The sequence below is a fragment of the Somniosus microcephalus genome, chromosome 32, assembly GCF_052327205.1.
Source record: "Somniosus microcephalus isolate GS21.2 chromosome 32, FLI_Smic_1.0, whole genome shotgun sequence".
Classification (NCBI taxonomy): Eukaryota; Metazoa; Chordata; class Chondrichthyes; order Squaliformes; family Somniosidae; genus Somniosus; species Somniosus microcephalus.
Genome location: NC_141018.1, coordinates 7,449,400 through 7,464,025, shown reverse-complemented (window position 1 = coordinate 7,464,025; position 14,626 = coordinate 7,449,400). Strand labels below are relative to the sequence as shown.

General features: G+C 48.1%; 1 protein-coding gene across 4 annotated transcripts in view; it reads right to left on the bottom strand.

The window, feature by feature from the left end:
* The window catches only part of herc1 (HECT and RLD domain containing E3 ubiquitin protein ligase family member 1), a 251,209-nt gene that overhangs the window by 33,221 nt on the left and 203,362 nt on the right, over positions 1–14,626 (bottom strand). For all 4 annotated transcript variants that reach the window (XM_085972042.1, XM_085972044.1, XM_085972043.1 and 1 more), the window contains exons 57-59: positions 8,550–8,670; positions 7,414–7,560; positions 6,380–6,481 (exon numbers count right to left, since the gene is read on the bottom strand). In XM_085972042.1, coding sequence (XP_085828168.1) covers positions 6,380–6,481; positions 7,414–7,560; positions 8,550–8,670 — 370 coding nt within the window. The remainder of the gene's footprint in view (positions 1–6,379; positions 6,482–7,413; positions 7,561–8,549; positions 8,671–14,626) is intronic.

Below are 14,626 nucleotides of genomic sequence, written 5' to 3'. Positions count from 1 at the left end.
GCTGAAAATTTAGCTTGGTTGAAGTATCCTGGGATGTTATTCTACGTTAAACCTGCTATATAAATGCACGTTGTTCAACGCAAGTACACAAGAGGTCATTGAACATTAATGAGGTGTTATTTACTTACTTATGTTTCTTCAAAAAAAAGGGTGGTAGAGAGAAAACAGGGAAACACAGACCGGTAAGCCTGACATCGGTAGTGGGGAAAATGCTAGAGCCCATTATAAAGGATGTAATAACAGAGCACTTGGAAAAAAGTGACCGGATCAGACAAAATCACCATGGATTTACAAAAGGTAAATCGTGCTTGACTAATCTACTGGAATTTTGAGAGGATGTAACTGGTAAAATAGATAAGGGAGAACCAGTGGATGTGGTGTATTTGGATTTTCAAAAGGCTTTCGATAAGGTCCCGCATAAGAGATTAACGTGTAAAATTAAGGCACATGGGATTGGGGGGCAAGGTATTGACTTGGATAGAGAACCGGTTGGCAGACAGAAAGCAAAGAGTTGGAATAAACGGGTCTTTTTCCGAGTGGCAGGCAGTGACTAGTGGGGTACCGCAGGGATTGGTCCTTGGACCCCAGCTATTCACAATATATATTAATGATCTGGATGAGGGAACTAAATGTAATATCTCCAAGTTTGCAGACGACACAAAGCTGGGTGGGCGTGAGTGCTGTGAGGAGGATGCCGAGAAACTCCAGTATGATTTGGACAGGTTGAGTGATTGGGCAGAAGCAATATAACGTGGATAAATGCGAGGTTATCCACTTTGGTGGCAAAAACAAGGCGGCAGATTATCTGAATGGCAATAGATTGGGAGAAGGGGAAGTGCAACGAGACCTGGGCGTCCTTGTGCACCAGTCGCTAAAGTAAGCATGTAGGTGCAGCAGGCGGTTAAGAAGGCAAATGGTATGTTGGCCTTCGTAGCAAGAGGGTTTGAGTACAGGAATAAGGATGTCTTGCTGCAGTTGTACAGGGCCTTGGTGAGACCACATCTTGAGTATTGTGTGCAGTTTTGGTCGCCTTATCTGAGGAAGGATGTTCTTGCCATGGAAGGAGTTCAGCGAAGATTCACCAGGCTGATACCTGGGATGGCAGGAATGACGTATGAGGAGAGATTGGGTCGATTGGGCTTGTACTCGCTGGAGTTTAGAAGAATGAGAGGGGATCTCATCGAAACTTATAAAATTCTAACAGGACTAGACAGACTAGATGCTGGAAGGATGTTCCCGATGGTCGGGGAGTCCAGAACCAGGGGTCACAGTCTAAGGCTAAGGGGTAAGCCATTTAGGACAGAGATGAGGAGGAATTTCTTCACCCAGAGTGGTGAACCTGTGGAATTCTCTGCCAAAGAAGGCAGTAGAGGCCAATTCATTAAATATATTCAAGAAGGAGTCGGATATATTTCTTAAGGCTAAAGGGATCAAGGGATATGGAGAGAAGGCAGGAACAGGGTATTGAATTTGGATGATCAGCCATGATCTCATTGAATGGCGGAGCAGGCTCGAGGGGCCGAATGGCCTACTCCTGCTCCTATCTTCTATGTTTCTATGTTTCTTGCACCTCACTGAGGTGCGAACTAGTGAGTAAGCACGGCTGTTTCTGCCCGAAATAAACAGAGCACTTAAGACGCAATAACCACCAACTTCAAAATTGGCGCTGATGCAAATGGGTAATGGTTATCGCTTCTTGGCCGATATATTTTAAACGTGGTATTTTAGTTTGGGGGGGGGGGGAGGGTGGTGTTGGGGGTTATAAATGCAATCACATTCTACAAGAAGAAACTTTTGCACAGCTGCTCTCAGCCCCTTGCTGAGTATGTCTGTTGTGGTATTTTCCTCCCATTAAGCGCGGAGTTAAAGAACTGCAAAATCCTGCAACCATCAATGTCGTATTGACTTTGTACAAAGACAAATGCTGGGAATGAGTCTGCTTATGTACACCATACCACATTGTTATCTGTCCACTCATTGATTTGTTGTAGTCTTTGAAGAACAGCAAAGCCAATCAAACTGTTCAAGGCACGAGTCTTATGTCCTGAGCAGGTGAGTCAGATGCACTATGCCCATACTTCCTGTGAGGGAAGCAGCCAGGCAGCAGACTGAGACACAGGTCCTGTGCCTGCAGTCCACTCAGTGCACTTATCTTGGACAAGGTCTTTTTTCTAGAGAAAAAGCCCAAGTAGTGACCTGATAGAAGTCTTTAAAATTATGAAGGGGTTTGATAGGGTAGACGTAGAGATGATAGGATAGACGTAGAGATGATGTTTCTGTTTGTAGGGGTGCCCAAAACTCGGGGCCATAAATATAGCAAGTCACTAATAGACCCATAAGGAATTCAGGAAAAATGTCTTTACTCAGAGTGGTGATGCATTTAAGGGAAGGCTAGAAAAGTGAGGGAGAAAGGAATAGAAGGATATGGTGATAGGGCAAGATGAAATAAGGTCGGGGGAGGCTCGTGTGGGTGATAAACACCGGCATGGACCTGTTGGGCTGAGTAGCCTGTTCCTATGCTGTAAATTCGACATAATACTATGCAAAATTCTTAGAGTTGACCACCTCTTGACCTTGATGTCCCATGATAACCAAGTGTGTTTCAGGAAACATTGTATCATAGAATCATAGAAAGTTACAGCACGGAAGGAGGCCATTTCGGCCCATCGTGTCCGCGCCGGCCAACAAAGAGCTATCCAGCCTAATCCCACTTCCCAGCTCTTGGTCCGTAGCCCTGCAGGTTACAGCATCCCAAGTGCACATCCAAGTACTTGTTAAATGTGGTTAGGGTTCCTGCCTCTACCACCCTTTCAGGCAGTGAGTTCCAGGCCCCCACAACCCTCTGGGTGAAGACATTTCCCCTCAAATCCCCTCTAAACCTTCCACCAATTACTTTAAATCTGTGCCCCCTGGTTTTTGACCCCTCTGCTAAGGGAAATAGGTCCTTTTAATCTACTTTATCTAGGCCCCTCAATTTTATACACCTCAATAAGGTCTCCCCTCAGCCTCCTCTGTTCCAAGGAAAACAGACCCAGCCTATCCAGTCTTTCCTCATAGCTAAGATTCTCTACTCCCGGCAACATCCTTGTAAATCTCCTCTGTACCCTCTCTAGTGCAATCACATCTTTCCTGTAATGTGGTGACCAGAACTGCACGCAATACTCTAGCTGAGGCCTAACTAGTTGAAGCATAACCCCCCTGCTCTTGTATTCTATGCCATGGCTAATAAAGGCAAGCATTCCATATGCCTTCTTAACCACCTTATCTACCTGGTCCGCTACCTTCAGGGATCTGTGGACGTGCACTCCAAGGTCCCTTTGCTCCTCTACACTACTCAGTATCCTACTATTGATTGTGTCTTCCCTTTCCTTGTTAGCCCTCCCCAAATGCATTACCTCACACTTCTCCGGATTGAATTCCATTTGCCACTGTTCTGCCCACCTGACCAATTTATTGATATCTTCCTGCAGTCTACAGCTTCCTTCTTCAGTATCAGCAATACAGCCGATTTTAGTATCATCTGCAAACTTCTTAATCATACCCCCTATATTCAAGTCTAGATCATTGATATATACCACAAAAAGCAAGGGACCTAGTACTGAGCCCTGCGGAACCCCACTGGAAACAGCCTTCCAGTCACAAAAACACCCATCAACCATTACCCTCTGCTCCCTGCCTCCGAGCCAGTTTTGAATCCAACTTGACACTTTGCCCTGGATCCCATGGGCTTTTAACTTCGTGACCAGTCTGCCATGTGGAACCTTATCAAAAGCCTTGCTAAAGTCCATATAAACTACATCAAACGCACTACCCTCCTTGTTACCTCCTCAAAAAATTCAATCAAGTTTTTCAGACACGACCTTCCCTTAACAAATCCGTGCTGACTATCCTTGATTAATCCGTATCTTTCTAAATGAAGATTTATCCTGTCCTTCAGAATTCTTTCCAATAATTTTCCCACTACCGAGGTTAGCGATGCCCACATCCTGTGAGTGAATTAAAAAAAAAAGGCTGACTGGCCTGTAATTACTCGGTCTATCCTATTCTCCCTTTTTAAACAAGGGCACCACATTAGCAGTCCTCCAGCACCACGCCTGAAGCCAGAGAGGATTGAAAAATGATGGTCAGGGCCTCTGCGATTTCCTCTTTTGCTTCGCTTAACAGCCTGGGATACATTTCATCCGGGCCTGGGGAGTTATCCACTTTTAAAGCTAAGCCCCTTAATACTTCCTCTCTCACTATGTTTATTTCATCTAATATTTCACACTCCTCCTCCCCGATAGCAATGTCTGCTTCGTCCCTCTCCTTTGTGAAAACAGACGCAAAGTATTCATTAAGAACCCTACCGACGTCTCCCGCCTCCACACACAGATTACCCTCATGATCTCTAATAGGCCCTACCCTTTCTTTAGTTATCCTCTTACACTTAATATATTTATAAAACATCTTTGGGTTTTCCTTGAGAAGGTTTAGTGCAAAGCTCTGCAGTCCTGCCACATCCAGTCGTGAATGGTGGTGGACCATTAAACAACTAACGGGAGGAGGAGGCTCCATGAATATCCCCATCTTCAATGATGGTGGAGCCCAGCACGTGAGTGCAAAAGACAAGGCTGAAGCGTTTGCAACCATCTTCAGCCAGAAATGCTGAGCGGATGATCCATATCGGCCTACTCAAGGTCCCCACCATCACAGAAGCCAGTCTTCAGCCAATTCGATTCACTCCACATGATATCAAGAAACGGCTGAGCGCACTGGCTACACCAAAGGCTGTGGGCCCTGACAACATCCCGGCTATCGTGCTAAAGACTTGTGCTCCAGAACTAGCCGCGCCTCTAGCCAAGCAGTTCCAGTACAGCTACAACACTAGCATCTATCAGACAATATGGAAAACTGCCCAGGTATGTCCTGTCCACAAAAAGCAGGACAAATCCAACCCAGCCAATTACCGCCCCATCAGTCTACTCTCAATCATCAGCAAAGTGATGGAAGGGGTCATCGACAGTGCTATCAAGCAGCACTTACTCACCAATAACCTGCTCACTGGTGCCCAGTTTTGGGTTCCGCCAGGACCACTCGGCTCCTGACCTCATTGCAGCCTTGGTCCAAACATGGACAAAGGAGCTGAATTCCAGAGGTGAGGCGAGAGTGAGAGCCCTAGTAAAACTGAAGTCAATGGGAATCGGGGGGAAAATTCTCCACTGGCTTGAGTCATACCTAGCACAAAGGAAGATGGTTGAAGGTCAATCATCACAGCCCCAGGACGTCACTGCAGGAGTTCATCAGGGCAGTGTCCTAGGCCCAACCATCTTCAGCTGCTTCATCAATGACCTTCCCTCCAACATAAGTCAGAAATGGGGATGTTTGCTGATGACTGCACAGTGTTCAGTACCATTCACAACTCCTCAGATAATGAAGCAGTCCGTACCCGCATGCAACAAGACCTGGACGATGTTCAGGCTTGGGCTGATAAGTGGCAGGTAACATTCGCGCCACATAAGTGCCAGTCAATGACTATCTCCAACAAGCGAGAGTCTAACCACCTCCCCATGACATTCAATGGCATTACCATCGCCGAATCCCCCACCATCAACATCCTGGGGGGTCACCATTGACCAGAAACTTAACTAGACCAGCCACATAAATACTGTGGCAACAAGAGGTCAGAGGCTAGGTATTCTGTGGCAAGCGTCTCACCTCCTGACTCCCCAAAGCCTTTCCACCATTTACAAGGCACAAGTAAGGAGTGTGATGGAATACTCTGCACTTGCCTGGATGAGTGCAGCTCCAACAACACTCGAGAAGCTCGACACCATCCAGGACAAAGCAGCCTGCTTGCTTGGCACCCCATCCACCACCTTAAACATTCACTCCCTCCACCACCAGCGTACCGTGGCTGCAATGCGTACCATCTACAAGATGCACTGCAGCAACTCGCCAAGGCTTCTTCGGCAGCACCTCCCAAACCCGCAACCTCTTCTACCTAGAAGGACAAGGGCAGCAGGCGCATGGGAACACCACCACCTCCAAGTTCCCCTCCAAGTCACACACCATCCTAACTTAGAAGTATATTGCCGATCCTTCATCGTCACGATCAAAATCCTGGAACTCCCTATCTAACAGCACTGTGGGAGTACCTTTACCACACAGACTGCAGCGGTTCAAGGCGGCGGCTCACCACCACCTTCTCAAGGGTAATTAGGGATGGGCAATAAATGCTGGCCTTGCCAGCGACACTCACATCCTATAAACGAATAAAAAAAAAATAAAAGCTGCCACTTTGAACAAGCAGTTTGAACACTGTAGGTCTCAGAGTATAAACAGTTCTCATGGAACATGTAAAAATAAGTGATACAGTGCCAACCAGAGTTTTGGTTCCTACCTTTGACCTATTGGAACACGCTGCAACACCGACGTCAGGGATCCAAGCTGTATTGTGAATAGCACCAGATCCTGTCACCACACTCTGTAGTACACTGCCATCCTGGGTTAAGGACAGGAGAACAAATAAATGAGAAAGCGTCACTGGACCATTGCTGGAAAGGCAACAAATCTGTGGTTAGATTGAATTGTGAGCACCAAAGTTAGCTACAAAACCAGGGGAATTAGGATGTAGCAAATCAGTATTTCCACCTCACACTGATTACTGTGGTGTATGTGCCTTTAAGAGCCCCTGTGTACTGTAATGCCGGTAGTGGCCACTCGGGCTATATAAGCCTGTATAGTGTCTTGTATCTGTTAGTTCACCTCCAGACTTTGTCCAGTAAACACCTGTAAACCAACTCCTGCATTCCGTGTCTCCGTTAACACACGGATACAACAATTACTTTGAAGTTGCGGATACAACAATTACCTTGAAGTTGTGAAGTGCCACAGATAATTAGGACAGGAAGGCTTGCATAGAGGCAATGATCAGGATCCTTGGGGCAACCAACATTTGGGGAAATTCTAAAAAGGTATAAATTTGAAGGTGCATATAACACGTGCAAACTCAATCATTAGTTCAGGTTTACAAATATGATTTTTGTGAGCCTTCCTGGGACTATTCTTTTAAGCTTTCTCCAAGCTGGTGAGAAGGGAAGGATGGAAGGAAGGGAAGGACAGAAGGAAGGGAGGAAAAAAGACAAGGGATGGAGAATGGAGGCCGGGAGAAAGAAAATGAAGGGAAAGACACACGAGCTCTGATAGCATTTGAACAGATAGGTATCTTAGGCATACTGTATATAAACCCGAGAGAGTAATTTCTACAGGAAGGTTAGGTTTAAACGTCAGTATTAAAACTGATGTCAGGGCAGGAATTGTTTCTAAAATAAGTCTCCTAATTTTATATCCTGTGTCAAATTCTTTAAATGTTTTATGTTAAAGTAACATTTTAGATTAGAAAACAAATATTCATACAATAGTCTAATTTCTTACCCTCAGCGACCAAATGTTCATCAGCCCACCAAGGCCTCCAGACACCAAGACCAGTCCATCGGGGCTGAAGGCTACAGTCCGCACTGGAGTGATGTGCCCCTTCAGTTGATAGATGCACACTGCCTCCCCAACTTTCTTACATCCACTCTTCAAATTCCATTACAATAAAATATTAAATACAAATAGTAAATATTAAATAAAGTTTCTTGAAAATCTATGAGGACAAAAGATGAGGATTGTTCCCATAAAAAGGCTATGAAAGCACAATAACCCTTTGACAATGATCTGTTCAAAATTAGCGACTGACACATAGCCACTATTTAGAGGTCTATTAATGAAGGTGTTTCGGAGATTTAAACAGAAACAGCCTGGTTATAATACATTAAACAATTATAAAACCTTTATACACCCCGATTTCAACTCAGGATGGGTTGTGTGTGGGTGGACGGTGAGGAGAGTTGGTAATTGGCCCGGGCTATTTTAACTCCTGGGCCTCATCAACATGCTGTTGGTGCACTGCCCACTCGTTCCACGGGGGTCTCCTATTCGGTAGGTGTGGTGGTGGGGAAGTCCAGGTCAGGGGAGGCCAAAGCTTTACAAGTGGGATCCGGAGGAGTACTGCTGCGCCTCCTAGCCCAAAAAGGAACGAAAAACACTCGCCTATTTTGGCCTCACCTGTAGATGATCGTTTGCCGAGCTGGTTGAGCCTGGCGGGAAAGCGGCAGCAACTTCCCCGCTCAGGGCCGAGTTATAATTGCGGTCGGGGCCCGACATGCATAGATAACGACCCCAGCAGCTTTGGGTGGGTGCACTTGCTGCCTGCTCAGGAGAGCAATTTTTAAATCCCAAATGGCGGATGCTCTGGTGGTTTTCCGGCTGGTAAGTAACCTGGGCGATTTTACCTGCCCACTGGTTTTCGCCAGGTGGGTAGTGTTAAAAATCAACCACCCCTCCTGCACCCAAAGTCAAGATCAAATCTTAAAATGGTTGTTGACAACAGATTTTCATTAAATGGGAAATGATTAGACCATAGAACAGGTACAAAGCTGTAAAGTACCTTTTCAGGGACCAATAATACTAACCCTTTGCTAGCAGGGCAAATGCAATACGTTTTGGAGATGCTAGTAATAGTTTACCTTCACTCGGTTCTTGGATTCCTGTTCCCACCATTCATCAGAACTGCTGGAAGTGGACTGTGATACACTGAAAATATCTTGGGGTACAGTCCAGACACACACCAAACCATTCTGACACCCACTAGAGAGAGAGAGATGGTACATGTAAATATCTCACTATCAAACCGTACTTAGGAGTTTAACGCTCAATAAACAACCTACTAAACGGATTGGTAGCTTCTGGCATTCCTGTCGTGCTAAGTACCCGGGAATTATTCTTAATGGAGTAGGTAGTAAACAAGGCTAGGAATTCTTTCAGCAGATAGTGATGTGCGATGCGAGAGTCACCCTATCTTCTTGATGGGCCACCAGCCTCCTCCAGGCAAGATCTGTGATCAAGGATCTTGGAAATTGTTTGAGTACTTATGAACAAGAAAGATTATTTTGGCTGTTGTTTACTGTCACCATCTGCAGAGGATTCCATTTTTGCTTACAGGTCAATTATCTCCGAGGGTTCAATCATTTATCCTTATGTCCCCTCTTGTACCACAAGGTTTGCTCTGACAGCAGCCTCCTTCAGCAAGAGTTTCTGCTGGGTGGCAATAGAAAATGGAGCAGTAGCAAAACTGACCTTGCAGTTCATGTCAGCAATGCCGTTGCACCACTGCTAACCTGTATGGAGCATTCACAGACACTGGGGAAGAATCGTCTTTGTGGCTCTGCACGAGCTGCTAGTTTTGTGAAAAGATCTAAACTTCACCTGGGCATTGGATTATCCAAACAGCACAACACAAGCATTGCATGATCATCTTGTTTTAATGCAAGGTACTTTCTAGAACTAGCCAAAAAGTAAAAACTGTATGACCATTGTGGAATCAATAACGACAGGAGCACATCTCCATGCACCATTCCGTGAAAATAGTTTAGTCACAGTTACAAGTCCAAAGTCACCACCAAAATGCACAATTCTCAGAAAGGCTACTGAGAAGAGTCAAATGTGGCCTTCAGTTCATAGTCAGCATTGGGCCCAACCCCATTTTCCCTCCTCGAGAATACAGGAAACTTTTTTTTTTTTTTAAAATCCGGCACCGACGTGGTGCCGGTTCATCAAAAATTCCGGATAACCGAACGCTATAGTAAAAGATACGGAGAGCTGAGAGCTCCGTAAAAAGCAACAAACCCTGTTGCTTAGCAACAAGTGCAGAACAATGGCCACAAGTTCCAAGCGTCTCTGTAGCTCAGCAACAGCTGCAGCCACACCCTTGCACAGCAACAGATGGAGGAACGCAAGTACAATATGAAGTAAAACCTACTCCTGAATTTTACCAGTTAACCAAGATTTCCGGTTATTCAGGTGCCGGTAAATCGAAAGTTTCCTGTAATATTGTCATGTGCCACATCCTAGAGTCATTAAGGCAGTTACTGAACATTGTATCTGCTGCAAAGTCATCTAAAATCAAAGGTCAAGTGCCAGCCAAATTAAAATGCAGCCGCTGCAATGAACGACCTATTCAGGTACAGTGGATGAGTAGCCCAAATAATCACGAACTGATCAGTGTAGGAGACTGTACTGAAGCAAATCTGCTCAGCACACTTCATTACTTTAAGCATTGGCAAAAGTACAAAATTAATGGAAAATAAAAGCATCAAAATTCTGAGCAGGATTTCAAGGAAGAGAATCTGAGCTTTACTTTGGAGAGCTGAATAATCAGTTTATTGTTCAACTGATCGCCGTTGGTGAGAGCTGCTCGGCAGCACACTCCGAGTCACCCCCTTAGGATTCCACTCATTACTCATTCATACGCCAACAGTGCAGTCAGGAGTCACTCGGAACATCACTTCTTATGCTAACTCCTGCAGATTACAATGTGTATAACTGAGGCAATCATCATTCTGCAATGGGGAAAGTGATCACGACAGCCAAACTGCACCGATTGCTTAACCTCTGCATTAACGTAGTATCAGATGACTTGTGGTTTTGGAAAAAAGCATTTTGATTGTTATGGGCATCTGATCGCTATTGAGTGATCAGTGTATGTGGGTTTCATGGTATTTCAACTTTCGCCATTATTGGGTCATCCCATCTGACAGAAAGCAGATGGACATCATGCCTGTTCAAGGAGGGATCTTAATAACTAGAAACGAACACCCCTAGAGTCATAGAGTTATACAGCACAGAAAGAGGCCCTTCGGCCCATCGTGTCTGCGCCGTCCATCAATCCCTGTCCAGTCTAATCCCATTTTCCAGCATTTGGTGACCCTCTTACCAACTGTGTCAAACAACCTCACTCATTCTCATTATTTAATTTTATAACTGGTCATGTTTGCCTAGTAAAGCAAATTAGTTGACCTGCGATGCTCTCAATCACATGGAACAGAAATTCATTAAATGTCTTTAAGCCCAACACAAAACAAAAGCAGTTACCCTCAACATTTATGTTTGGCAGGACATGACATCCCTGCTGTACCAAGAACCTGGCCGCTTGCGAGCTCTTGGCATTTAATCGCCTTAGAAAAATCAGGTTGTGATAAACCTATGCGTCTCCTTACTGCATCTACTCAGGGGTCCCACAGGGAAGCATGCTTGGGCCCACTCGGCTTCTTGCCTTCATCTTATAGACACCGGGCTTATTTACTAAAAGTAATATTGTTTCTTTCCCCCACTGATGGTCTGAACGATCACCAACATCCAATTAATGCCTTTCACTGACCGAGGCTATCTGTGCATCATCCACTCGTTTCTCAGCTTTTTCCAGTTAAAACAACAACCTCTTCAAGGGTTATTAAGCTCATTAATACAAAAAGGCTCGGGGCACTCAGCAGGTCAGGCAGTATCTATTTTTGCTTCAGATTTCCAGCAGCTGCAATATTTTGCTTTATGTTCTATTAACCTCATTTACCCACTGCTCTCTCTCTTCCCTACACCCCCATGAATGAAATTCTTAATCCTCCAGTATCTGGCTGTAATGGCTAAGATTTCACATAACTCTCTTTGGGCACTGTAAACAGAAATAATTGCATTTATAGAATGCTGCATCATAAAATGTCTCAGAACTTTGTGCAAGAGGTCGAATTCCGTGCACTCAGGACAGAGATAGGGCTGCACCCGCAATTGTCTAACCTGTGCTCTCTGCAAGGTTCCCTACGAATAGCACAGGATTTCAGAATCACCCCCGATAAATTATTTTTGAGTGCAGGGGCTGTTATGGTAAATATAGAATGAAGAGGTTCTTACCATGACTCCCTCAAACTAACCTGGCACGACGGCAGGACCCTCAGAGACTGACGCCATGCTGTTCTGCTCACACCACAAACTCTGCACCCTACCTTTTTCTACTCCATCTCTCTCCCCAGCTGCTCACTCAGGTTCAGCCCAACGACACGCTTCCTTGTTGTCCTGCCTGACCCCGAGCTGAGCTTCAAACATAAAGATTCATCACCAAAATTGCCTATTTCCACCTCCATAACATTGTCTGCCTATGTCCTTATCTCAGCTGCATTGAACCCTTCAGCCACAACCACATCGCTCTCAGGATCATCATCTCCAACTCACTTCACACACACCTCCCTCCCCCAGCTCTTTCTCACTGCCCTCTCCCGTGCCCCGCTCTCACTGCCCTCTCCCGTGCCCCGCTCTTCTCACTGCCCTCTCCCGTGCCCCGCTCTCCTCACTGCCCTCTCCCGTGCCCCGCTCTCCTCACTGCCCTCTCCCGTGCCCCGCTCTTCTCACTGCCCTCTCCCGTGCCCCGCTCCTCACTGCCCTCTCCCGTGCCCCGCTCTCCTCACTGCCCTCTCCCGTGCCCCGCTCTCCTCACTGCCCTCTCCCGTGCCCCGCTCTCCTCACTGCCCTCTCCCGTGCCCCGCTCTCACTGCCCTCTCCCGTGCCCCGCTCTCACTGCCCTCTCCCGTGCTCCGCTCTCACTGCCCTCTCCCGTGCCCCGCTCTTCTCACTGCCCTCTCCCGTGCCCCGCCCTTCTCACTGCCCTCTCCCGTGCCCCGCTCTCACTGCCCTCTCCCGTGCCCCGCTCTTCTCACTGCCCTCTCCCGTGCCCCGCTCCTCACTGCCCTCTCCCGTGCCCCGCTCTCCTCACTGCCCTCTCCCGTGCCCCGCTCTCCTCACTGCCCTCTCCCGTGCCCCGCTCTTCTCACTGCCCTGCTCCTCACTGCCCTCTCCCGTGCTCCGCTCTTCTCTCTGCCCTCTCCCGTGCCCCGCTCTCACTGCCCTCTCCCGTGCCCCGCTCTCACTGCCCTCTCCCGTGCTCCGCTCTCACTGCCCTCTCCCGTGCCCCGCTCTCACTGCCCTCTCCCGTGCTCCGCTCTTCTCACTGCCCTCTCCCGTGCCCCGCTCTTCACTGCCCGCTCCCGTGCCCCGCTCTCCTCACTGCCCTCCCGTGCCCCGCTCTCACTGCCCTCTCCCGTGCCCCGCTCCTCACTGCCCTCTCCCGTGCCCCGCTCTCCTCACTGCCCTCTCCCGTGCCCCGCTCTCACTGCCCTCTCCCGTGCCCCGCTCTCACTGCCCTCTCCCGTGCCCCGCTCTCCTCACTGCCCTCTCCCGTGCCCCGCTCTCACTGCCCTCTCCCGTGCCCCGCTCTCACTGCCCTCTTCCCGTGCCCCGCTCTCACTGCCCTCTCCCGTGCCCCGCTCTCCTCACTGCCCTCTCCCGTGCCCCGCTCTCACTGCCCTCTCCCGTGCCCCGCTCTCCTCACTGCCCTCTCCCGTGCCCCGCTCTCACTGCCCTCTCCCGTGCCCCGCTCTCACTGCCCTCTCCCGTGCCCCGCTCTCCTCACTGCCCTCTCCCGTGCCCCGCTCTCACTGCCCTCTCCCGTGCCCCGCTCTCACTGCCCTCTTCCCGTGCCCCGCTCTCCTCACTGCCCTCTCCCGTGCCCCGCTCTCCTCACTGCCCTCTCCCGTGCCCCGCTCTTCACTGCCCTCTCCCGTGCCCCGCTCTCCTCACTGCCCTCCCGTGCCCCGCTCTCACTGCCCTCTCCCGTGCCCCGCTCTCACTGCCCTCTCCCGTGCCCCGCTCTCACTGCCCTCTCCCGTGCCCCGCTCTCACTGCCCTCCCGTGCCCCGCTCTCCTCACTGCCCTCTCCCGTGCCCCGCTCTCCTCACTGCCCTCTCCCGTGCCCCGCTCTCACTGCCCTCTCCCGTGCCCCGCTCTTCTCACTGCCCTCTCCCGTGCCCCGCTCTTCTCACTGGCCTCCTGTGCTCTACCTCCAACTCGTCCAAAGCGCCATCATCAAATCCTATCCCCATCTTCAGCATTCCTGTCCAGCATTCCTGTCCTGGCGAACTTCAATTGACCACCAGCTCCCCAATGCTTTACATTCAAAATCTTCATCCTCAATTACAAATCCCTCCATGGGCTTTGCCCACCCCATTCGTGCAACCTCCTTCACCCTCAAGCGAGTGTGGTCTTCTTTGCCACCCACTCCCAAGTCATCCATTTCACCATTAGTGGTAGAGCCTTCAACAATCTTCCCCCCACACTCTGGAACACTCTTCATAAACCCCTCGGCCTTTCCACCTCAAACCTACCTCTTCGAACAGGACTTTGGTCACTTGCCCTTATTCTCCTACCACTGTCTATAACCAATCAGTCTCTATGAAATGCCATGCGGCATTTTATATAGGTGCTATATAAATGTAATATTGTTGAGTGTAATAATTATTGTAATAGGCATGACTTCTTCAGTCTATTACTCAGAATATGCACTGCTCTGCACCTAGCAATATTGAACTTCATTTGCTACTGATCAGCCCGGATGGAAAGCCTACAGTTTTCCTTGTATGATTTTTGCTTCTTCTGAATCAATCAACCGCCCCCACTCCCCAACTTTAGTTTGGGGCCACTTGAAAGATTAATTATCCTGTGTTTAGATTGTGATTTTAGGTCATTTACATTTACCAGGAACAGTATAGGCCCTTGGGTGGTCCACTCAACACCTTCTCCACTGCAATTTCCTGCCTTTGACAAGTACCCTCTGCTCCTTCCCTTTAGCAGGTTGAAATCCATAAACCCTGGTTGCAAAGGATTTTCTCAGGGGGTACTTCATCAAAAAACTTTCGGAAGTCATATGACTCCCACCCAAATTAAT